At 39.7% G+C, this 24,932-nt stretch overlaps 1 protein-coding gene across 1 annotated transcript in view; it reads left to right on the top strand.

Moving 5' to 3' along the window:
• The window catches only part of PHLPP2 (PH domain and leucine rich repeat protein phosphatase 2), a 112,244-nt gene that overhangs the window by 81,154 nt on the left and 6,158 nt on the right, over nt 1–24,932 (top strand). Inside the window, exons 10-18 of the mRNA XM_069087702.1 lie at nt 1,088–1,148; nt 2,845–2,940; nt 3,663–3,818; nt 5,767–5,967; nt 9,342–9,504; nt 9,756–9,886; nt 20,933–21,043; nt 21,530–21,724; nt 23,318–23,549. Coding sequence (XP_068943803.1) covers nt 1,088–1,148; nt 2,845–2,940; nt 3,663–3,818; nt 5,767–5,967; nt 9,342–9,504; nt 9,756–9,886; nt 20,933–21,043; nt 21,530–21,724; nt 23,318–23,549 — 1,346 coding nt within the window. The remainder of the gene's footprint in view (nt 1–1,087; nt 1,149–2,844; nt 2,941–3,662; nt 3,819–5,766; nt 5,968–9,341; nt 9,505–9,755; nt 9,887–20,932; nt 21,044–21,529; nt 21,725–23,317; nt 23,550–24,932) is intronic.

Here is a 24,932-nt window from a genome sequence, read left to right as displayed (position 1 = left end):
TGGGGAGAGCCAGGGGCTGCCACTCTGTGGTCACTAAGAGGTCAGGTCTGGTCAGACACACGCCTTTAGAGAGAATGCTCAGGCAGCGGTGGGGAGAGCCAGGGGCTGCCCTAGCACTCTTGTCGTTCCATCGTTTTTCAGTCATGTCTGACTCCTTGTGACCCCATTCGGGGTTTTCTTGGCCAAGCAGCTTATTGTATAGATGAGGAGACTGCAGGGAACAGAATGAGGTGACTTGCCCAGGGTCTCACAGCTAGCAAGTGTTTTGTACCAGATTGGAACTCAGGAGTCTTCCTGCCTCCAGGCCTGGTGCCCCCTAGCTGCCCTCGAGGGAAGTTTAGAGGGGAGAGTTGTGTTTTCTGAGTGGGAAGGGAGCTTGCAAGCCATGTAGGCCAGCCCTTCCTGAAAGGCATCCCTTGGTGCCTTCACATGGGACCCCTTGGGCAGCCCAGGGAAACCTGTGGGCCCCGTCTCCAAACTGTGTTCCTACATAAATAAATTACAGTTACAAAGGAAGCCAATTCTATTGAAATACAGTTACCGTGTTTCCCCGATAAAAAGACACTGTCTTATTATTTTTTTTTTTGGAAAGAAAAACACCAGAGGGCTTATTTTCAGGGGAGGGCTTATGTTGTCCTGCCTCAGCTCTCCTCCACGGCACTGCTCTCAATGGCGCCAGCAAGCAAATCACTGGGGAAGAACAGGATGATGCGCTCACTGCTGCAGCTCTGATTGGATGCAGCTTGGAGCGCGGCGTGCATTTCACCAGTGGGGGGGAACGGTGCACACAGAGGGTACCGTAATGTAGCGTGTAGCGCAGGGGATCACCTTCACTACAGTAGCAATCTCAATAGGGCTTATTTTCGGGGGAGGGCTTATTTTAGAGGAATCTTACACAGTAAGGGGAGGGCTTATTTTCGGGATAGGTCTTATTATCGGGGAACCATGGTATTAAAATCTTGCTAACAAGAAGCTACAGATTGCAGATTGAGAACACCTGTCTTAGAGGTTCCCTTCTGGGTTGACTGTGAATCTGCACTTTGCTTTGCCTTAGCTTCAATGATGATTCTGCTTCCTTTTTGACTAGGGCTGACCACAGTGAATGTTTATCCAGTGCCTAGCCTGCTTACCTCCTTAGAACTCTCTAGGTAAGTATGCACCTGGAGGGAGAGGGAGATAGCTTTGCATGAATTTGTTACTTAGGGGGACCTTATATAAAAACTGCATGAACTCCTTCAGGGAATGGACATGCAAACACATGGAAGTGTTTTGATGCCCTGGGGGTGGGAGCTCTAAAAAGGAATGGTTCTCACTTGAAGGGTTTTTGCTCCTTTGGTTCAGAGTATATGTATTGGAAAAAGAAGCCCGAGCCAACAGTTCTTTAAGTCACAGACTACTATAGTTTGCTCTGAACAAAGGAATTATTCTGAGATTGAAAAGATTCATTCCCCCTCTGTTGACAATTTTATCCTTTGCCTATTGAGTCTTAGAGTTACTTGGACTGGGTTGGGTTGGGGGAGGCATTTATTTGACTCAGGGGCTTTGAGTTTAATATTTTGTGTGTTTGTGCCATTTTGGTTTTTAAATCCCTTCCCATGATCCCTTCTGGTCTGGAACTTTGAAAAAGCCCTGGATTGTCCAGAGATAGTATATGTCAAAGATAATGTGAATAACTCATATTATCAGCTTCAGAGGCAGAGCTCATGTCCTGGGGTGTCCGGCAACTTACTGCCCTCCCCTCATTTTACAGATGAAGGCCCATAGAAGTGAAGTCACACAGGTAGTTAGTAGTGGTGCAAAGATTGAAGCCAGACCTTCTTACTCCAACTCTAGCTGCCTTTCTCACCCCCTGTGCTGCCTCTGTCTTATGACCAAAAGCCCAACTTACATAGTCATGGAATGAGAATAAGAAGGTACTCCCATCTTCCCTTTAAAGAACATTCTTAAGTTGTGGAGAAAGTATTGCACTGGGGGGCGAGAGGGTTCTGTTTGTTTTTCATGTTTTGGAATACAGTGAGTTAATCTGATAGGTCAGTCTTATTTTCCTTATTGTTCTGAAGAGGCTCTTAAAAGTACTTAGAGGCTTATGGATGGATCTAAGATCACATGGCATAGAGACAGACTCAAAATCTTTAGTCTTGAGTCTGCAATAACTTCTGTACGGAGGAGTTTTGGGCCTCCATTAGAGAAAAAAATTAACTAGTGTTCTGCTATCATTTTCTGTGATATAGCTTTGTGATGGTTTTCTTTCTTTATCTTGTAACAAGATGATTTTCATTTATACACTTTCTTTTTGAGGACAAAGATTGTCAAGTAACATCACATTGGGAATACAGTAGGCAAACAGTTGAGTAAATTTGGCTGGTACTACCTTTCACAAATTTATAACACATATGTAATACTTACAAAGTATTTTTTATAAGGTAGATGTCCTCAGTTTGCAGTTCATTGCTCTTTCTCCTAAGAACAATTATCATCAATAGTCTGAATATTTTTTAGAAATTATTTATTACTGTCCTTTTCTACTTAAACTTTTTTTTTTTAATCTGCGATTTCATTGATTTGGGTACTCTTTTGATCAACACAAATAACAGTTTCTGATTGGATGAGTGGCCATTCCCCTGGTGATGAGCCTTTTCAGGCTTCCCTAGGCTGGGCTCTGGATGAGAAACAATTTTATCACTCAGCCTGGTAAAAACAGCTAGAGTTTATGCTTTGGGGAAGCATCTGGAAAATCCAAGGTTCGCCTTCACACCATGATGAGGTATCTAAGTAGGACTTGAGTGTCTTTCCATTTCTACTAGTTTTTACAAATGATGCCTTTTTAATTGTGTGTTTTCCTAGGAATCAATTAGAGTATGTTCCTGACTGGGTCTGTGAATCAAAGAAGATTGAGGTGCTGGATATGAGCTATAATCTTCTAACAGAAGTCCCCATTAGGTACATACATACATATATATATATAAAATATGGTGGGGTTTTTTTGGAGGGGGAAGGGCAGGGCAATTGGGGTTAAGTGACTTGCCCAAGGTCACACAGCTAGTAAGTGTTGAATGTCTGAGGCCAGATTTGAACTCAGGTCCTCCTGACTCCAGGGCCGGTGCTCTATTCACTGCGCCACCTAGCTACCCCTATATGTATGTTTTTATAAATAAATATCTGTATCTATCCATCTATATCTATGTATCTATCTATATACATGTATATATTTACATACACATATGTTCTTTAAAATGCCACTAAACCATCTTTTCCCAGGTTTGTGGTCTTCTCCACATGTTCTTCAGGATAGTAATCTTAAAATTGAAGCAAAATGTTGTGCTTCAACTGTGTGTTTGAAGTGAAACTTGCAGAAGTCTCTTTTTAGATTTGCAATCCAGAGTGGTTTTGTTGTAGAAAATAAGATATAGTTCAGATCTGTCTTATATTTGCTATTTTCATTAATTCCCTTCTCCCTAAACAGTCATGTTCTTCTTCTGGTGGTTAGTTAGCACTGCATTAGAGATGCTCTTTTTTGGCATCTGATATCATATCCTGTTATTTTCCTGATTTTATTAAATAAGTGTTTAGGACAGATCCAGTATTGTAGAAATTTCCTTTCTAAGACTCAGCAAGAAATGTTAAGTTTCTTATTTGTTCCTTTGGACTTTCTCCCCTCCTAGGATTCTGAGCAGTCTGAGTCTTAGGAAACTGATGGTGGGACACAACCATGTACAAAACCTTCCAGTCCTTCTGGAACACATTCCTCTGGAGGTCTTGGATCTGCAGCATAATTTACTCACCAGGCTGCCAGACACCCTCTTCTCCAAGGCCTTAAAGTAAGCACTACAAATGGGCTTTTGTGGAGGACAAAATCTTTGGATGAGTAAGCTGTATTAACTTGCACCTATGGTGAAAGTGACCTTTGGAACTGTTAGAGATTATGACTCTATTTGTGTGACTGTCTGCCTTGTTTTAGAGGCTTTATTGCCAGTGGTAATATGTCAGTGTTTTTATGAGGCAGTAGTCCACATCCTGAGTGAGGGTAGGGGGAGTGTGATCAGTCAGTTACTTGCATATGCTAAAATGTCATCACAGGTAATAAGTATGGTTTCTTTCAAAGAAAAGGAAAGGAAGCAATTTTAGTACTACTATCCTTGACATAGTACCTGCCCTCTCTAGACAAGAATAAGTTAGCTGAATTCATTGTTGGGTTGCCATGTAAGCTCTGATACTCTCTTTAGTCAGTTCTGTTGATTATTGTTAGAGCTTTCCTTTACATTGTTACCTTAAAAACTCTGACATTGTGATGTGAACAGCTGGCAGAGGAAGTCTCCCACAAAAAAGCTATTGGTCCTTGAAATATAAATTTATGGAGAGGATTATTGCTCTCCCCCTGTTGGAGGATAGAAACTGATAGAAGGAGTTCCCTGCTCAAAGTCCCCTCCATTCTGCAGTAAAATCACAGGAGCCAACAGCAGCAAAAGTGTCCCTCCCAGATGCAGGATGGTGGTGTCATTTTAGAAATGGGAAAACTAATGCCGAGACTGACAAAGCCACAGGAGAGCACCTAACTCATTCTTTACTTACACACATCCTTTTAAGTATTTAATATTCCTCTGCCTTAAAAATAAGTGGTTAGATTTTCTTAGGAAAACATGAGAAATCTTAACATAAGGATATCTTTTAATAAGTATTTGGGGCTTTCTTGATTTTTTTTTTGTTTTCGTTTTTGTTTTTTGCTTTCTGGAGGGGGGAAGGCTGGGCAATTGGGGTTAAGTGACTTGCCCAAGGTCATACGGCTAGTAAGTGTTAAGTATCTGAGGAAAGACTTGAAGGCAGGTCCTCCTGACTCCAGTGTGGTGCTCTATTTACTGTACCACCTAGCTGCCCCATAATAAGTATTTGTACTAGGATATAATACTTGGGATTTTTTTTCCAAATATGAAACCTTTATTTTGTACAATATATGATCGAGTGGTTTGAAAAATGAGTGAAATGATGGTGCTTGACTTCACAGTACTCATTCTCCCAAAGACACATGCATAAATGGTCCTGAATGTGTCTTAAGAGAAGTGCAAGTAACATGCTCTAGGAGCCCAGAAGGACAGAGTGAGAGAAGCTGGTGGCTGCAATGGGCCTTAAAGGCTGTGCAATATGTGTTTTTAACAGAAATTGGTGGGTGGGTGAGTATGTTTTCAGGTAGGGAAAGAGGTACCAAAAATGTTTCAGAAATGAGGAAGCACAGGGTTGTGTCTAGGGAATAGCAAGCAGTCAGATGTGGCTCAAGGGGAGTAGTTGGAGCAAAGGCCTTGAATACCATTGGTGGGAACAAGATTGCCAAAGAAGAAAGCACAGGTGTTGAAGAGAAGAGGAATAAAAATAGAACCTTGGCAAAGAAAAGAAAGGAAGACCAAATGCTCTTCTGTGAGCATGTTGTTCAGTCATTTTTCAGTCCAACTCTTCATGGCTCTCTTTGGGGTTGTTGGCAGAGATGCTGGAGTGGTTTGCCATTTCCTTCTTCAGTTCATTTCACAGATGAGGAAACTGATGTAAGTAGAGCTAAGTGACTTGCTCAGGGTCACTAGGAAGTGTCAGAGGTCATATTTGAACTCAGGAAGATGAGTTTTCCTGAATCCAGGCCCAGCATTCTATCCACTGTACCACCCAGCTACCCTCTGAAAGCATGAAGTAATTTCTAAAGCTCCCATTTTTAAGGTAATCAATGCACTCAGTGAAAATGACTACATATATATTCCCTTTGATAACTTTTGACTCCTCTGTTAGTCTCAGGTACCTGAATGCCTCTGCAAACAGTCTAGAGTCTCTGCCTTCGGCTTGTACTGGGGAAGAGAGTCTGAGTATGCTGCAGCTACTCTATCTGACCAATAACCAGCTGACAGACCAGTGTATCTCTGTCCTGGCAGGACACCCGCATCTCCGGATCCTGCATCTTGCGAACAACCAGCTACAGACTTTCCCAGCCAGGTGAATACATGCAGTGTTTCTTTTTGTCTGTAGAGGCAACATAAATATTACATTTTACAGACTGGTCGATAACTGTCTGTAAAGCCAAGCATGAGCAGCTTTCCAGGGGACTGCTGCTGTGAACAGCTTTTAAGATTTTGATTACACAGTATAGTGAACTCTTTGTTTATTCAGTAACAAACTAAGACAAAACACTCACAGAAATCAAAATACAGCATTCACAATGTTATAACTTCACAACTTACCACTAAAGTGGCCATATACCGTGTTTCCCCGATAATAAGACCTATCCCGAAAATAAGCCCTCCCCTTACTGTGTAAGATTCCTCTAAAATAAGCCCTGTTGAGATTGCTACTGAAGGTGATCCCCTGCGCTACACGCTACATTACGGTACCCTCTGTATGCACCGCCTCCCCCCCGTGAAACGCATGCTGCGCTCCGAGCTACATCCAATCAGAGCTGCAGCAGTGAGTGCGTCATCCTGTTCTTCCCCAGTGATTTGCTTATTGAATAAAGGTACATTTTTTTGTTCACATTTACCTGTTTATTAAAATTGCTGTCAATGTTCATTAAAATAAGCCCTCCCCTGAAAATAAGCCCTCTGGTGTTTTTCTGTCCAAAAAAATAATAAGACAGTGTCTTATTATCGGGGAAACACGGTAGTTTTCACCAAAGTGGTCACAGAGTTTTAAGTAAAAGATAACATTCATTTAGTAACACAATCATTTAGTAAGTCCTTAAATCAATTATCCTTAAGGAGGCAAGTCTCCTTAATTGACACAAAATACAAAGGTCAAGGTTCTCCACCCCTAGGTCACATTGTCTTAATCTCTTCAATCACAAAGTCTTCTTCTTAATTGGAGAAGTCCTTAACTCAATCATCTAAATATAAAGGTCAGAGTTCTCTACCCCTAGGCCAAAGTAAGTCTTGATTTTCTCAGTTTGCATTAAATACCCAAGGAGAGGCCTTTTCCTCTTGTCTTGAGGCAGGCTCTCAGCTTCCATTGTTCCTCTTCCATGGTCCCAGCTCTTGCCCTTATCAGTCCAACTGCCACCTGGGTTCAGAGGCAGACAGCTCTCAGTTCTTTGTGAACTTTAACATGCAACAGGAACTGCACAAGAAGCTGGACAATGTCCAGTCCACCTCAAGTCCTTCACAGTTCCAGTTTCTGGGAAGACAAAGCTTAGCAGAGCCAAAACAACATTCAAACACATTGCTGACACCATCATCAATTGACTGTCTGCCTGTGAAATCAGCAGGAACCCACAAACAAGGTCCAAGAACTCAACACAAATCATCAACATAGACCCATAAACAAGGTCTGAGAACTCAACACAATCATCAGTAGTCACAGGACCTCCAAATCCCTCCTCCAAGACTTTTGTAAACAGACAACCAGAAAATTCTCTTTCAGAGCTTGTAGTAAGGTCCCAGGGCTTCTGTACAAAGTATCACAAGCAAATATCAACACAGACAAAGAGAGTTCCAGGATACCACAAGTTTTCTCCCCTACCACAAGAGCTCCCTTCTCAGTTCTGCTCTCTCCAGCCTGGGCCTCTCCTTATATATGGTCATTAGCTCCCCTTTCTGTTGCAGGAGTTCATGAGTTCTAGGGTTCACAGTTGTGGGATTCACAAGTTCTGAATCTTAATACTTGATACAATCAGGAACTGAAACAAGGTGTTAACTATTTCTGTATTAATTCAGTAGTTGAAACAAGGTGTTAACTACTTCTTTGCTTGTGATTACACTTCCTTACTGTGTTTTCAGGGTTTAGAATTTATGCTGAGATGACTACCATTGACATTTTGAGTTCTCTGGCTGGGTGGCAAAAGTACAGTCTTCTAGTGCCTAACTCAAAGAGGGTGTTTTGCATTGTCATAGATTTAAAGGTTAATAACAATTGGATAGAAACATTAATATCTTGGGTGAAATTTCATGATGTTTGTTTAATTCCTAACTACCCCATTCCTTTATTTCTTAATATTCTAAGAACACTGGGCTTTTAAAGGCTTCTCTATAATATTAATTAAAAGTTCTTTTAAATTAATTTAATGAATTAAAGAGTTCCCCCCCACCCCATCACTGTTTTACAAAACACTTTGTATTTATTCATTGTACTTTCGTTGGCAATAGAAACAGGAATTTTTTAACCTTTTGAAGATTTTCTTCTATTTTTCCCAATCTTTTCACTTTTAAAAAATATTTCTTGTTGTCTCATGGAGATCATTTGCTTCTATTTTCTCCATCCTATGTGGGAACAGTTATTCTGTTCTAGAACTAGCAGCTTCCAAATCTGAAAGAGTTCTTTAGTGACCTTTGAATATAAGATTGCTCAGGACTCTGATATAGTCAATGTAATGGTGTAAGAAATTAATTCTTTCATACTTGTTAAGGAGGATGTAGATGTTTTCCAGAAAGTAGGGAAAGAATAATTGATAGAAGAAAGGAGACAGCTAACTAGCAAATACTGGAGAGGCAAAAATTTTCAGGTACTTCTAAAATGACTTAAGAGACTTACTGTTTTTTAATGTTGATTTAAACTGTCTGTTAATAAGTGCTGGAAGAAATCATGGAAAGAGATTGACCTTGAGTTTATAGAATCTGAGTCCAAATTCCAACTTTGCCATTTACAATCTGTTTGATCCCTAGACAAGGTCCACTCAACCCCTCTGGGCCTCAGTTCTTCATCTATAAAATGAGGAGGTTGGTTAGATGCTGTCTTTAGTGTATGATCTTTTCAAAATGTTTAAAAATTTGATAAAAGAAAATTTAGGAATTTTTACATGATCATTCAACAAAGATTAAGCTCCTGCTACATTTAAGGGACTGTATTTAATGGGTGTTATGGATGCTCAGACAATCAAACAATCCCTGCCCTCAGTACTTATGTTCTGTGGGACAAACACCCTGTACTTAGATAAATAAACTCAGGGTCAGGAAGGGTGTCCTGGCAACTGTAGGGAATCAGGAAAGGTGACCCTGGAGAGAAGCAGAGATGAGAAGGATGTCTATTTCGGGTGAAGAGGATAGCCTCTGCAATAGCAAGTGTGTCTATAGAAGATAGAATACCATGTATGAGAAACAGACAGTAGGTTAGTTTCATGGACAGGCTGGAGCCAGACTGTGAAGGGCCTTAAATGCCAGATAGAGGGGTTTCTATTTATGTTAGAGGCAATAATTGAACAGGAGATTGACATGATTAGATAAAGGCTTTAGAAATTTCACTTTGGCAAATGTGTGGAGGATGAATTAGAGCAAGTGAGGGAGACCAATTAGGAGGCAACTGCAGTAATGGAGGTCAGAGACAAGGGGCATGTGAGTGTAGAGACGGGGATGCACAGAAATCTTATTGTATTGTTTTATCTTCAGCAAACTGAACAAGTTGGAGCATTTGGAGGAGCTAAACCTGAGTGGCAACAAGCTGAAGACAATTCCTACAACCATTGCAAACTGTAAACAACTGCATGCTCTTGTTGCACACTCCAACAATATCAGCATATTTCCAGAGATCCTGCATTTGCCTCAAATCCAGGTATCTCCTGGGAGTGAGGGATAGCCTTTGGAAGTAAAGGTGACTGACCTCGATGGGCTCCCCAGGTGTGGGTATGTGGTGGTTTTCCTTCCATTTGGAGAAGGGCCCTAGAAGGATAGGGTGGGACTTTTGATTAGAGCAGTGATTATTTATTACCCTTGGCATATGGGGTAGGGGGTCATGAATGTTTGGGAATGAAGGCTTTGCTTTCCCTGATATAGTCTCATTTTGTATTTTTCTTTCCCTGTCAGTTTGTAGATTTAAGCTGTAATGACTTGACAGAAATTCTGATTCCTGAGGCTTTGCCTCCTACCCTGCAGGACCTTGACCTAACTGGAAATACAAATCTGGTTCTGGAACATAAGACACTGGATATCTTCAGGTAAGAAATACATAAAAATGATTCTGAAGTTGAAATCACATTTTAATCCTGCCAATTTCAAGATCTTTAAAGACCTTTAATAGACCTTGTTCTGCTAGCGTCTGTATACCAAATAGGATTGATGCCATTGTTATTACGTTCCTTGATTCATTTGCTGACAGAGGCTTAATGCCAGTGGCCAGACCATTCCACTGGACCAGAGCATCATGGCCATCACAGCATCACAATCTGAATGTTCTGTGACAGCTATGGGTATTTTCATACTCATTAAGTCTTCCTACCAGAGCTAGACCTATAATGGACTGACATCATTTGGCCCACCCTCTTAATTTTACGGATGAGGAAAAGTTAAGTGACTTTCCCAGGGTCACACAAGTTATAAATAGGAGAGCTTGATACAAGTCTGGGGCCCCTGTATCCACATCTGTCCATATTCTTCTCCCTGCATCATGATGCTTGGTCAGAGATAGAGGACCCTAACTTGGACTGGAAAGAGTATAGCCTGATGTCTTACAATCAAAAGAACTTTAAATTGAAAAGGATAAGGGAGAGAGAAAATTTCCTACATATATTTCCAAGCTAGATACCAGTAAAGGAAGAAAAGCTATTGGGATACCCAAGAACTCCAAGAAAGAAGCCAGTGTTTTAGTATAAATTCACACAGTTCAGGGTGAGCTATAGTGATGCCGATGAGTAAATTTGATCTTGTAGGTTTCCCTAAGATTGTCGAGGTGTGAGATGCATGATTCTAGACCAGTGGTCTGTAATTCAAGGAGAAAAAGTCCATACATAAGAGTGAGAAAGAATCCCACGTATCAATACTCCAGCAGAATTCAGGCTAGGAGGGAAACACAAAACAAAATGCTAAAAATATGACAAAGGATAACAATTTTGAGAAGGAAGAAACAGATGGGAGTTGCCTGAAGAGAGCGATGTGAATGCAAAGGAACCTGCCGAGGAATTGAGATTTGTTTCTAAGCTACATACTGAATATCTAAGAAAACACAGACAATAAATACAAGCAGAGAAACCCAGCTCTTTACAAATGTTGTCAGGAATGCTGAAACTCAGATGAGCTGAAGCTGGAGAGAAAAGCTATAGACTATAAAAAAAGGCTTTGGAAGCAATATTAGGGAGAAGCTTTTGCAAAGGCCTGTTCAGATGCCTCATTATAACATGGAGATATGACCCTGGTTTCTCCAAGATTCTGCCCACAGAGTGCAAACTCTGTCAGGTTCTACTCAGCTGGAAGACTTTTGAATAAGACCCTGGCAAACAGACTTGAGTCAGCTTTGTGAGGACCAGGCTAGCTATTTACAGAAAAGCTTGTCACCTGTTGGCTGGGCTATTGATGATTAATTTTTTAGCCACAGCAGTCCATGAAAAAAAAAATACAGAGTGGACCTCAGTCCTGTGCAACCTCCTTCTGCTTCAGCAGAATGGTGGTAGAGTGAAGGAGAGGGGAACAAAGGGTGCCAAGAATAACATAGTTTTGGGGTGGCTAGGTGGCGCAGTGAATAGAGCACCGGCCCTAGAGTCAAGAGGACCTGAGTTCAAATTCCACCTCAGATACTTAATACTTACTAGCTGTGTGACCTTGGACTAGTCAGTTAACCCTAACTGCCCTGCCTTCCCCCCTCCAAAAAAAGAAAAGAATAGCACAATTTTAGGCAGTTTATAAACTTTAATTTGAATGTTGTGACTCCAAATGTAAGATCTTTGTCCAGTTAGCAACAAGTAGGCCTGTTGCTGGAGGAACACAATCTATCTTGACAGTTTCAGTATAAATGAAACCAGAACAAAAAAGGAGGTTTTGGCTAAAGGGAAGGGTGGCTCATAAGCTCTTCTTGGACAGGGAAAGCAGTTGGCAGAACTGGTTTTATAATTGGCCAGAGGCAACAAGAAATATTATTTTGTGGAATATTTGGTCATCTCACATTTTAGTGCTGATAAATATATGCAAAAAAGACCACCATGAAAATAAATTCAGTTTTTACACCAACATCAGTTGCTGAGGACAAAGATAGAAAGAAATCCTGTGAAGAATTTGACAGTACTCTCCAAATTAAATCATTGGTCTGTGATTTCATTGCAAAGATGGGGAGTGGTGAGGAATATGCGTGAAAACCATGGTTGAGGAAGAAAAGAATCAAAGAGGCCAAAAACATGAAGACTGCACAGAAGCTTCATGCTTTTACATAATAAACACTGTCAAGAAAAGAATTTGTAGGTGATGGATAGAGTGAGCCCCAAATAATATCACAAAGAATGAAATCAGCAATAACACAATGGCCAAGAAAAACGTGTTATTATGTGGGTATTATCCTTGTGTGGCATATACTTTGAAGTGGCCTTTCCCCTTAACAAAGGCTTTCTCACTGCTCAAGAGATCAGTTCCATCATATCTCTTTCAACAGACTGCCTCCCCCACTCTATCATTTATTTTCAGTGTCTTCCTCTCTACTGGCTCATTTCCTGGTGCTTACAAACATGCTCATGTCTCCCCCGTTTTGAAAAAGACCCTCACTTGATCTTTCTGTGCTAAACTTTATCCCATATCTCTTTCTTTCTACCCTTTCTAACTAAAGTCCTTGAAAAGGTGTCTACAATAGGTGCTTCCACTAGAATTCATCCTTTTCATTCTCTAACAATCTGGCTTCTGACCTTATTATTCCTTTGAAATTGCTCTCTCCAAAGCTATTAATGATCTCCTAGTTGCCAAATCCAATGGCCTTTTCTTAATACTCATTCTCCTTGACTTCTCTGCAGCCTTTGACACTATTGATAACGGTTTCTTTTTTTTAGAATTTTTTTTTGGGGAGGGCAATTGGGGTTAAGTGACTTGCCCAAGGTCACACGGCTAGTTTTGTGTTAAGTGTCTGAGGTCGGATTTGAACTCAGGTTCTCCTGACTCCAGGGCGGGCCAGTGCTCTATTCACTGTTCCACCTAGCCGCCCCAGAATGTTTTAATTTCATTTTTTCTCAATTACTATTAAGAATAACTTTTAAATGTTCATTTTTTATCATTTTTGAGTTCCAAATTCCTTCCTCTCTCCCCTCCTTGAGAAGGCAAGCACTTTAATACAGATTATACATGTACAATTATGCAAAATATATTTCCATATTAGCCATGTTGCAAAAGAGAACACAGGCCCAAAAAAAGAATATTAAAAAGGTTTGCTTTGGTCTACATATAAACTCTTTATCATTTCTTTCTGTAGAGGTGCATAGCATTTTTCATCATAGGGCCTTCAGAATTATCTTGTATCATTGTATTGCTGAGAATAGCTAAGTCATTCACAGTTGATCATCATATAATATTATTGTTACTCTGTACAATAATTTCCTGGCTCTGCTCACTTTGCTTTGCATCAGTTCATAGAAGTCGAGGTTATTCTGAAAGCATCCTCCTTATCATTTCTTATAGCATTATAGTATTCCATCACAATCATATACCACAACTTCTTCAGCCATTCCCCAATTTGTGAGTATCCCCTTAATTTCCAATTCTTTCCCACCACAAAAAGAGCTGCTATAAATATTTTTGTACTTATTTTTCCTTTTTCTTGGATATCTTTGGGATACAAACCTCCTAGTGGTATTGCCAGGGTATGCATGGTTTTATAGCTCTTTGGGCATAGTACCAAATTGCTCTCCAGAATTATTGGATTAATTCACAACTGTACCAACAGTGCATTTATGTCCCACTTTTCCCACATTCCCTCCAACATTAGTCATTTTTCTTTTCTGTTGTATTAGTCAATCTGATAGATGTGAGATGTTACCTCAGAATTGTCTTAATTTTAATTTCTCTAGTTAGTAGTGATTTAGAGCATTTTTAAAATTTGGTTATAGATAGCTTCAATTACTTTGTCTGAAAACTGCCTGTTTATATTCTTTGACTATTCATCAATTGGGGAATGGCTCTTATTTTTATAAATTTGACTCAGTTCTCTCTATATTTGAGAAGTGAGGCAAAAGAAACATTTTCAAAAAGTGGAATGCAGTACTACTTTAAAAAAGATTTGGCAGGACATCCTATAATAAACTCATTACAATAGCATTTTAAGGATAGAAATGGAAGAATGACAACAAACTAAAGAAAATGGTTAAGGTCCCCAAAGATTACTGTAACAAATGTACCTCAGCATCAGAGAACACACTGCGCTTAGACCCTCACATTACTGACCTAAATGTTTTTATCAGGGATGGTAGGAATAATGCCAAAGAGAAAAGAGCTGGGGGAAGCAGGGAGATCTGTGCAGGGCTAGAGGGATTAAGTAGTCTCAGGAAAATAATTATCCAAGAAGGGGCTGAGATTAAGTAACTGTTTTATTAGATTAAGGAAAATGTTAACCCTGAGCTATATAACTGTATTTTATCCTATTAGAAAATTTTTCTTACTCAGTATTCCTCAAAAGTTCCCTCAAGATTGTTTTGTTTGTGAGACTTGTCCAAGGGCATGATATGGGACTCTCTCAGTTTGGAAATGTTTCTCTCAAACAGAACAATGCTGGAATTTAGGATCATGATAAATAAGTGAAAATTGTTTCTCTCAGGTTTGTGCTTATAACACAGAGAACAGTGTTTCTTAACCCCAAGGGTGATGAGTGGGGAACAAGTAGGCCTTTTGCAAGTAATGTTCAATAGTAAATTATGTGTCTGTCATTTTGTAATTGACTCAAAGATGTAGAGGATATCAGAGCCCGCTGAGCTTCTGTTATTGGATTATGAAAAAAAAAGTTGATAGAGCAAAATGTCACTTTTCCCATATGGTATCTCCCATCTACACATCAAAATTTAATATTAAAGATATCCTTGAATTAGATAGCAATGGAAAGAACTGCTCGCTGATCCTGTCTTACTTAAGCATTACTGGCTCTTCCCTTTCTTGAGTGTTGTTCTTGGCCCTAAGTGGCTAACTAGGCCCAATGGCATTAGGAATCAAAAGCAGATAGCCTGTGGACATTGAGGTCCGAAGAGGGGCAGGCTGAATGCACAGAGGCCCACTTTCTAGTGAAGCCTTCACCAAACATTGAGAAGGAAGTACAGCTGTTTGGACCTGGTAAGGGTTTTTATGACCATACAGGCTGTGACCTTTATCAGTTTGGGTATATTCTCTGTATTGGGGACCTGAAGGGCTACATTTATTGCTATACATCTTTGTTGAGTATTTGTATTTACTAAAAGGTCTTTTTAAAAAATTATCTGTCTAATTAACTCAGTATCTTCAGATCCTGAATTTGTACTAGGAGGGATCAGTGTATACCTGGCATTTGGTATAGCAGGTTTTGGTGACAATGGCTTCCTTGGAGGAGGAAAACATATGATAAAGGAAGAAAATATAGGATGCTGATAGTCAGGGTGTGGGTCATTGAGCCCTATTATTAATAATCCAGGAATTTCAACCTTTGTGGGATGGAGTCTTCTAGTAAGATGAGTTGGGAGTGTATCTTCCTCTCTTTCTTCCCTCCTATCCCCCTGTTCCTATAGTCTCTCAGAGGAAAAGAGCCTACTGGAAAATAAGCAGCGTTTCAACGAGTGATTGGAAAAGTTACAATGGATGTAATCTATAGGGATTTGATACTTAGAGAGACCATTCTTCTTGCCCTAGGAGAAAGGGAATCAACTCCTTGGGGCAACTGAAATTCAAATCTTTGTTAGCTTCAGTTTCCTCATCTGTAAAACTAGGATACCACCGCCACCACTCTGGGCTGTTGTGAGGGTTAAATGAGATGATAATTGTGCAGCACTTGGCAGTGCCTGGAACACAGTTAGGTGTTATGTAAATGTTAGTTGTTGTTGCTAGTCATAATTAACATTACTCTGGAATTGAGGTACATGCAAAGGGGGAATCCATAGGGAAAGCCCTACAAGGCAGAAGCAGAAAGGACCAAGAGGGGAGTCCCTAGAATGGATAATTTGATAGCATTAAAAATAACAGAAAAGAGAAATACCAATAGAAGTCATGAATTAGAGAACGAGGGCCTAGAGTAAACCGAAAGAGAACATGGATAATGAGAGTGAAAAAAATTTTTGGAAAGGGTACAAAAAAAATTTTTAAACTATAAGGCACAGGACTAGCTGAAGGGGAAAAAAGGAAGGAAGAATATCAAACAGGAAGAAGGACTTGGGAGTGAGGGGAAGAAAACCAGTGAAAAGTAAAGGAACGTAATACTGTATTTATAGTAGAAGAGGGAACTTTGAACTGAAAAACTTTTTTTTTTTTTTAAGCAATTGGGGTTAAGTAACTTGCTCAAGGTTACACGGCCAGTTATTTCTGGGTGTGGTGCTGAGTGTCTGAGCCCGGGATTCGATCTCCAGGTCGTCCCCGCTGAGCCACCTGGCCGCCCCTTGAAAAACTTTTTCACAAACATTAATGCATTGAGGGTCAAATGGGGAAAAAAATCTTTATCAAATTTCTGATAAGGGCTTGGTATCTAAGATATATAAACAATAAATATAAATATGATTCATAGCCATGTCCCAATAGGTAAATGTTTAATGGATATGAACAAACTATTTTCAAAAGAATTACAAGGTATTCACAACCACTTGAAAAAAAAAAAGATGCTCCAAATACTAATAATGAGAGAAATGCAGATAAAAACTATCTGGACACTTTGCCTCACATACAGCAAATTGGCAAGGATGACAAAAAAATAACACTCCATGTTGGAGGGGTTGTAGAAGGATAGTCACATGAATACATTGTTGGTGGAGCTGTGAAATGGTACAACCATTTTGGAAGGCAAATAACTTCAAATTATGCAAATAGAGTAATTAAAATGTCTATACCCTTTGAACCAGAGACTTCATTATTTAGCTTACACTCCATCGAAGCCATTGATAAGAAAGAAGTCCCCAGATACTCCAGAATACTAGCAGTACTTTTTGTGATGACTAGAAATTGGAAACATAATTTGATTCCTATCATTTGGGGAATGACTAAATAAATTGAGGTACACGAATATAATGGAATCTATTACTGTGCTGTAAGAAGTAATGAGTGATGACTACTTAGAAACATGAAAAACTATGTGAACACAAAGTGAAGTAAGTAGAACCAAGAAAATATACACAATAACTACAGTTACATATTATACACACTGACTACAGTTTGTCATGGGATTTCTGTCTGGGAGGGGCAAGTGGAAGGTATATGGGATATTATGGTGATGTAAGAGACCAAAAATATCAATAAAAACATTTTAAAAAAAGAAAAGGGAACCCCAGATAGATACCTTGGAAAGCTTTAATTTCATGAGGAATACAGACTAGAAAAAGATTAAGTATAATGACCATGAATCAAAGGGAAAGAAGGTCTGAAATAGAAAAAGGAAAAAAGAGAATGAGAAGAAATTATTTTTAGAAAAAGACACAGGAAATTTTATAAACTACAAAATAAGTTGGAGAGGAAAGGGGATTTTACTTGAATACTTAACTAAGAAGGGGGAAAAGGGAAGAATTAAATAAATAGATAAAAGAAGGAAAAAACCCACCAATAAGTTAAACAAAACTAGGGAAAGCACGGAGGGCTTGAGGGTACCAGTGTAAATTGGGTTACCTTTAAAGTAGATTAAGATAAAATAAAGAGACAAAGTATTGTAGAGGAAGGGAAAGTCCTAATTGGGGGGGGGGGGTGTTACCGATAGACACAAATAGAGAATAACATAAACCTGGTTGTAGCAACTTTAAATGTCAATGAATTAAACAATCCAAGAAAACAGAACTCAATATCACTTACGTGAAACACTTAAAAAGCTAAACCATACACAAAATGAAAGACTGGGAAAAAAATTTACTATCCCTCAGGTGAGACAAAACAAAAACATTCAAAACTTTAAAAGGGAAAAATAAACAAGGATGCTACATTATGCTGAAAGACAATAAACAGCAAGTCATTTAAACAAACAAATATATACAAACAAACTATATACAGGTTAAGTAGGAAAAATTGACAGAGAAGGCACTAAAATGAAGAAGGCTTGGGCAAAGTCCTGTAGAAGACGAGATGTTAATTTCAACTGAAAGGAAGCCAGAGAAGTATTAAACATGCCCCAATTGCCTTGGCTCTTAAGTTCATAAAGGAAAAATTAACCAAACTATAAGGTATAGACAGTACTGTATTAGTGGCAGATTTCATTGTCCCTGTTGAGTTTTAGTCTATCAGAAAGGGAAACAAAAAGGAAAATAAAGAATTGAACAAATTGCTAGAGAAGTTAGAGCATGAGATTTGTGTTGTCCTTTAAGTAGGACTGGTAAATAGTATGTGTATTTCTCAGAATCACATGGAATTTTGCCACATGGAAAAATTCACCATGTATTCGGACATAGAGATAATACAGACAAATGTAAAAAGTCAGGAATAGTTAACACATCTTTTACAGATCATAATGCAATAAAAATAATAATCAGTTCAGGGAGCACAAATGAAAGACTGGCCTGAATGGAGACTTAAATACTAAAATTCAGGGGTTCAAGTTTTACAGAACAAATCCTTTTATTAAGGGGATTTGTTCTGTGAAGTTTGGATTTAGTCAAAGGGCTGTACTTGACCTAGAGGGCCACATATGGCCTGAAGGCTACAGTTTTCCCACCCTTGTACCTGAATTATGTGAAAGAAAATAACAGTGTAATCAAAATATCTGGGATGCAGCTAAGGAGGAAAATCATAACCTTACAAACATACATTGACAAAAGAGAGAATTACAAACTGAATATACATTTTTAAAAATTAGAAAGCCAACAAGTAAATCTAAACAAGCACAAAAGATAAAACACTAAAAATTAGAGAAGAAACAAACTGGAAGCAAAAAAACAAAACAAAACATTAAATGATCAATAGAACTAAAAGTTAATTCTTTGAAGAGACTAGAAAAGTGGTTGAACCTTTAGCCAAAGTTATTGAAAAGATGATGGCAGAAAAAACAAATCAACAAAATAACATCGAAAAAGGCAAAATCACACATACAACAGGAGAGTTCATATCAGGAGAATTGGTGGAAGAAATGAAGGATAATTTTAACCTGGAGAAGACTTAAGGGAAAGATAATTTCTATCTTCAAGTATATGTAGGACTATGATATGGAAAAAGAATTTTACTTGTTTTACTTAACCCTAGAGGAAAGAAGAAGGGAAAGCAGGTGGATATTGCAATGCCAAATTTAGGCACAATCTCAGGAGAAACTGCCTAATAATTAGAGTTACCTAAAAGTGGGACAGGCTGCCTTAGGAAGAAATGGGTTCCCAATTTCTGGAGATCTCCAAAAGGAAGATGAATGACATGACAGATGTGTCATAATGGGCTTTCTGCTTCAGGTAGGGGTTATGCTGGAGGAATACTGAAATTTGGGGATCTCATGCTGTTCAAATCCCAGCACAACAAACTCTAAAGACCAATTTAAGTTAATTCACTATATCAGAATTTTATGTACTAATACTAAGCATTGTTTGAAATAAGTTGGACTGATAGCTAAAGCTTAGAAATCTCTTTGTTGCAGAAGTTTGCTGAAACAAAATCTGCTTGTTCTCTTGTTTCAAATTGATTAAGTCATCTTTAATAAACTTCCAACTTAAAGTATATCAGTGAGGTATGGCCGCATCTGTTAACAGAGTTTTGGGGCCCAGCAGATTGGCAGCAGCTATGATGAGCGTGATTGTACCTTTTCTCTGACGCCGCCGTCACCCCGGTGAAGGCCCTCATCACCTCACACTGTTGCAGCAGCCCTCTGGTGGGTCCACATGCCTCTAGTCTCCATTCTGTCCTCCACTCAGCTATTAGAGTGGTCTTCCTAAAGTACAATACCAAATATAAAATCCTCTCTTTGACTTCTCAAGCCTTTCTTAACCTTTCCATTCTGCTAATATTTCTTTCTACATACTGTGTATCATTGACACTGGCTTCCTTTGTGTTCCTCACATAAGACATTCCATTTCCTAACTCCCCATTTTTGCTGGCTGTCTCCCATGCCTGGATTGCTCTCTCCACATCTCTGCCTCCTGCCTTGCTTTATTTCCTTTAGGTAACAGTCAGAATCCCACCTTCTACAGGAAGCCTTTCCTGATCACCCTTAATGCTACTGCCTTCTGAGATTTATCTCCCCATTTATCCTACCTCATTTATACGTGGCAGGTAGGTGGTGCAGGGGATAGAATGTCAGGCCTGGACCCCGGAAAAGTCATCTTTCCGTGTTCAGATCTTGCCTGGGACGCTTATCAGCTGTGTCACTTAACCCTTTCTGTTGAGTTTACTCATTGTAAGATGAGCTAGAGAAGGAAACACAAACCACTGTGGTATCTACCAAGAAAATCCCAAATGGGATCACAAAGAGCTGAAGTAACTGAAATTTATACACAGTTACTATTAGCATGTTGTCTTTCTCATTAGATTGTCAGCTCCTGAAGGGAAAGGACCATTTTTGTCTTTCTTTGTACCCCTCACAGGCAGAAGGGAAGGGAAAAAGTATTTATTAAGCATCTATTTTGTTCTACTAACTGTGTAAATGCTCTACAAATATTTTCATTCGACCTCATCAGTTTAGCACTTTGACTGACATATATTAAATACTTAGTAAATAGTTGTTGAATTGTACCTGACAAAATTTGCAGTGGACATTTTTTACAGAGCATTAAAGTTTTCAGTGCACTTATTTGAGCTTCATGATAGTACTGTGAAATAAGTATTCTGGTTGTGTTTATCCCATTTTACAGAGGAGGAAACAGACTCCTGGAAGTTGTGGCTTGCCCAAGTCACAGGGTCAGAGGCAGGATGCCTTTAATGTAACAGAAGGAAGTTGGCTAGTACCTTTTCAAGAGTATCTAACAATGAAGTTCGCTTTTCCTCTAGAAATAATGGTATAACCTATGGGAAAACAAATCCAAATATAAGAGTGTTAGCCATGGGTGAGAGCTATATCCATAAAATAGGAACCTGCTATTGAATGACTTTTCCTGTGCCTTTGTTCACATTGAGTTTAAAGAAATAAAGGCCAAGAAAATGCAATATAGCATTAGTACCTTACAGTAGTTTGGCTTTTTTTGCAGTCATATCACCACCCTGAAAATTGATCAGAAACCCCTGCTAACGACTGACTCTGCAGGTGCATCAGCCTTCTGGAGCCATGGGCTTGCTGAAATGGCTGGCCAGAGGAATAAGTGAGTACTTGAGCTTGGACCATGGCCTTCCTTGGTGGTTACTCATAAAGTAGAGCTTTTCTCTGCGATTTAAGCATCCTTTTGAGTTTATTTTTTCCCCAATTACATGTAAAAAAAATTTAGCATTTTAAAAAAGTTTTCCAAATTCTATTCCATCCTCCCTCCCTTTGTTCCTCCCTGAGACAGTAGGCAATCTGCTGTATGTTCTATAGATGCAATTGGAAGCATCATTTTTTAATAGAGCCTGTAATTGTCCGTTAAATTAACAAAATTAATTCCCTTTCTCCTTATGTTGTGATCATTTTTCAGACTCAGCGTTAATGTCCTAGCTAGAGAAAATTTTCATTTGTTTATTTGTCGTTCTTCTACCTTTTATCTCCTTGAGCACTTACCCCTTCCTCCCTCCTGACTATATTGACTTGAATTTTTAAAGCGTGACCACTCAGAAAATAGTCACAGTAACTTCTCTATCCCTCACTGTTGTAGGCTCTGTGTGTCTGCTTTGGCTGTGGACAGCTTTGCTGAAGGTGTGGAAGCTGTGTATGGCATGTTTGATGGAGACCGGAATGAAGAGCTCCCCCGTCTCCTACAGTGTACGATGGCTGACGTGCTTCTGGAAGAGGTGCAGCAGTCAGCAATTGACACGGTTTTCATGGCTAACACATTTTTGGTGTCTCATAGGTAAGTAAGCAAATTACAAACTTAACTTCCTAGTCAGATGTTTGAGAAGCAGGTCTCTCAGGGTCTGGAGACTGACAGACTGAGGGGAGAATCAGTATTAACTAGATCTCTTTCCTTCTCCCCCACTTCCTTGTTGTAGCACATGGGAAGTTTGATTCATTGTTATGTGAATGAGTTGTTGGATGTGCAAGCTGACCATATACTAGTTGCCTGTGTTCTGTCTTCTTGATTTGTCAGTATATTGGTTCCATTTGTATTTTCTCATCTAGGATTCCCAGGAAGAGCACTGTAGCAAGGTACTGTGCCAGGCATCAGGGGACTTGAGTTCTGGCCCTGACCTTTCCTTTCCGTAACTGAGTGACTGTTTATAAAGGCCTATCTCAGATGGAAAATTAGGGGGTGTAACCAGACAGTCCAGCCTTTCACTTGTATGAAATCCGTGATTAGAGGTTTCTATAGCACAGTGACTGTGTCTAATTGAAGTATTTAACTTCTGTAGGACTTTCAAGAATGTTGGGGACATGTGCTTTCATCTTTCTTAGACTTCTGTTTGTAATACTTTTCGAGAACAGTGTTTTATTGGAGGCTTATTGAGGTTTGATAACTGTGTCAGAATAAAATTTATCAATAAAAAAAATGCATTCCCCACCCTCTTCCAGTCTTCTTAGATTCCTCCCACTCCTTACCCACCTTCATATAGTCTTCAATCCAGTGGCACTGACCCTCTGGCTATTTCTTGAACAGACACTCCATCTCAATTCTGGGCATTTTTTTCTGGCATTTTCTCCCTCTTCATCACCACCTACTGGCATCCCAGGCTTCTTTCATGACCCAACTAAAGTCTCACCTTCTATAACAAGCCTTTGCAGATTCTCTTTAATGGTAATCCCTTTGCTCTGCTTGCTTTCTCTCATTTATCCTTACATGGAGTTTGTTTATATATAATTGTCTGCATGTTGTCTTCCCCATTAGATTATGAACTCTTCAAAAGCAGGGACCCTCTTACCTTTGTATATCCCCAGGACTTAGCACATGCCTGGTACATAGTAGGTGCTTAATAAATGCTTCTTCACTTTGAGTCAGAATACCCCACCAAAGGAAGAGATGGCCCTCTTTCCCCATTCCTTTTTTTTTTTTTTTTAAGCAATCGGGGTTAAGTAACTTGCTCAAGGTTACACAGCCAGTTATTTGTGGGTGTGGTGCTGAGTGTCTGAGCCCAGGATTCCATCCCCAGGTCTTCCCAACACTGGAGCCGGTGCTCTAACTCGCTGAGCCACCTGCCCGCCCCTCCCCATTCTTTTTTTAGGCATTTAACTTGGAGGACTCTATGATAGTAATGATGGTTAGTATCTCTGTAACTCTATAAAGGGTCATTCCTCACAACAATTTTGTAAGGGACAAAGGGATAGAGACTGGTTCTTACTGGCTATCAGTCAGTGTCTGGATTGGGAGCACAAAATCTTGGGAGCAGCAAGAAGATTACTTGTAATGCCTTCCTATTGGTGGATATTGAGACTTGAAGCAATGACAGGGAATAATTTGTAAGGCTAATTTTAAAGTGCTCCATTTTATTTTACTTATTTGCCAAAACAGAAAATTGGGAATGGCTGGCCAGAAGCTGGGTTCCTCTGCCCTCCTCTGTTATGTCCGACATGATACTGCTGATCCTACAAGTAGCTTCACCCTGACAGTGGCCAATGTAGGCACATGCCAAGCAGTTCTGTGCCGGAACGGACAGCCCTTGCCCCTCTCCAGAGTCTTCAGCCTGGAACATTGCCCAGAGGAGCTGCAGCGGGTGAAAGAACAGAAAGCCATCATAACAGAGGTTGGTGCTGCTTTTTCTAGCCCTTCTTGATGGGTGGTCATCTCTAGGACATCCAGACACTTCATTAGCTGCTGTGTGGTTAGAACTCTCTGAAAGGGACCAGAGGTTCTTACCTCTAATAGTTTCTGGGCTGTCTGTTCTTGGCATTAGTTTTGTATCTAAGAAAATGTTCAGAAGGCTAAAAGCCTGCTAGACAGGAGCCTTTAACTGACAAACAGTAGCCAGCAGGAAAGAGCTAGATTCATTTGAAGCTCAAGGTCTGTTCTTGTTTCTCCACCTACAACATTTCTTTCCACACATTATCTCATGTTCGAAAAAAAAAAAGCAAGCTGACCCAGAAGCTTTTCCCGTGATTGATGTGATTGCCAGTTTCGTTGGCATGCTCTTCCTTGACAAGACACTTGAGGGGCAGAGCCTTGTTGTTTCATGTTCCTCCCTCTAACTAAATGCAAAGCTATGAGTTTTTTTCTTATTTTGTACTGTTTTTCTAGTAAATTGTTTTTTGAGCATCTTGAGTCAGTTGCCAGCATCTTTAATATTTTTTATCTTTTTTTTAAGAGGTAGCTCAATATTTTTGTTTCCGTTTCTCAAAGAGACTGGTTTGTGGATACCTAGAATCCAGTAGCATAGACATATGCAAGAGGCACGGTTGTTAATATTTACTACTGATTCACTATATGAAGCACCTTATATAATCCTTTTATGCAGTTAGATTGTTTTCCTAAAATACTTTTGCAGGCAAAGTAAGAGTCATGGAAATGCCATAGCAATTACCCTGGGACAGTGAATCATTTGAATCACAGAGTTAGGGTTGGAAGTGACTGCAGAAGTCTCACAAGTCCAGCCCTCTTATTTTATAGATGAGGAAATTGAGGCCTAAAAAAAGTAAAGCGATTTTTCCAGCACAGAAATAGTAATAAAAGAACCAAGATTCAAACTTTGGTCCTCTGACTCCCATAATTAGCCATCTTGTACACTGCATTATGATCCATGAGCACGTATAAACAGACCCCACCCAGCACTAGGAGAACCTCAGCAGGTAGCTCTGAGACATGAATCCTGGCCAGAACGTCTCCCTGCATTGGAGTTCAAGGCCAGGGCTTCCTTCTTTGTTAAGGGATTGCTTTGATGTGAAAGTTAAAGAGACTGAACAGTGAAGTGGAAGAAGTTCTGAGTTTAGAGCCAGAAGTACTTTGGAGATGTTAGGGCCAAGCACACTTGCCTGCCCTGCTCAGAAAACACACTCCCTTCATTTACAGAACCAAGGGATGGGGCTACAGTGACCTCTGGGTCCCTTTAGGTTGTCTTGAGCCCTGAATCTGTAAAGATCAGTACAAAGAGGGGGTTTTGAATCCCTACAACGTAGCTGGTATGGGTTTGTTT

The sequence above is a fragment of the Petaurus breviceps genome, unplaced genomic scaffold, assembly GCF_028583685.1.
Source record: "Petaurus breviceps papuanus isolate PSGF00001 unplaced genomic scaffold, PetGlider_PUasm1.0 182, whole genome shotgun sequence".
NCBI classification, from domain to species: domain Eukaryota; kingdom Metazoa; phylum Chordata; class Mammalia; order Diprotodontia; family Petauridae; genus Petaurus; species Petaurus breviceps.
This window is presented reverse-complemented; position numbering and strand designations above follow the sequence as displayed.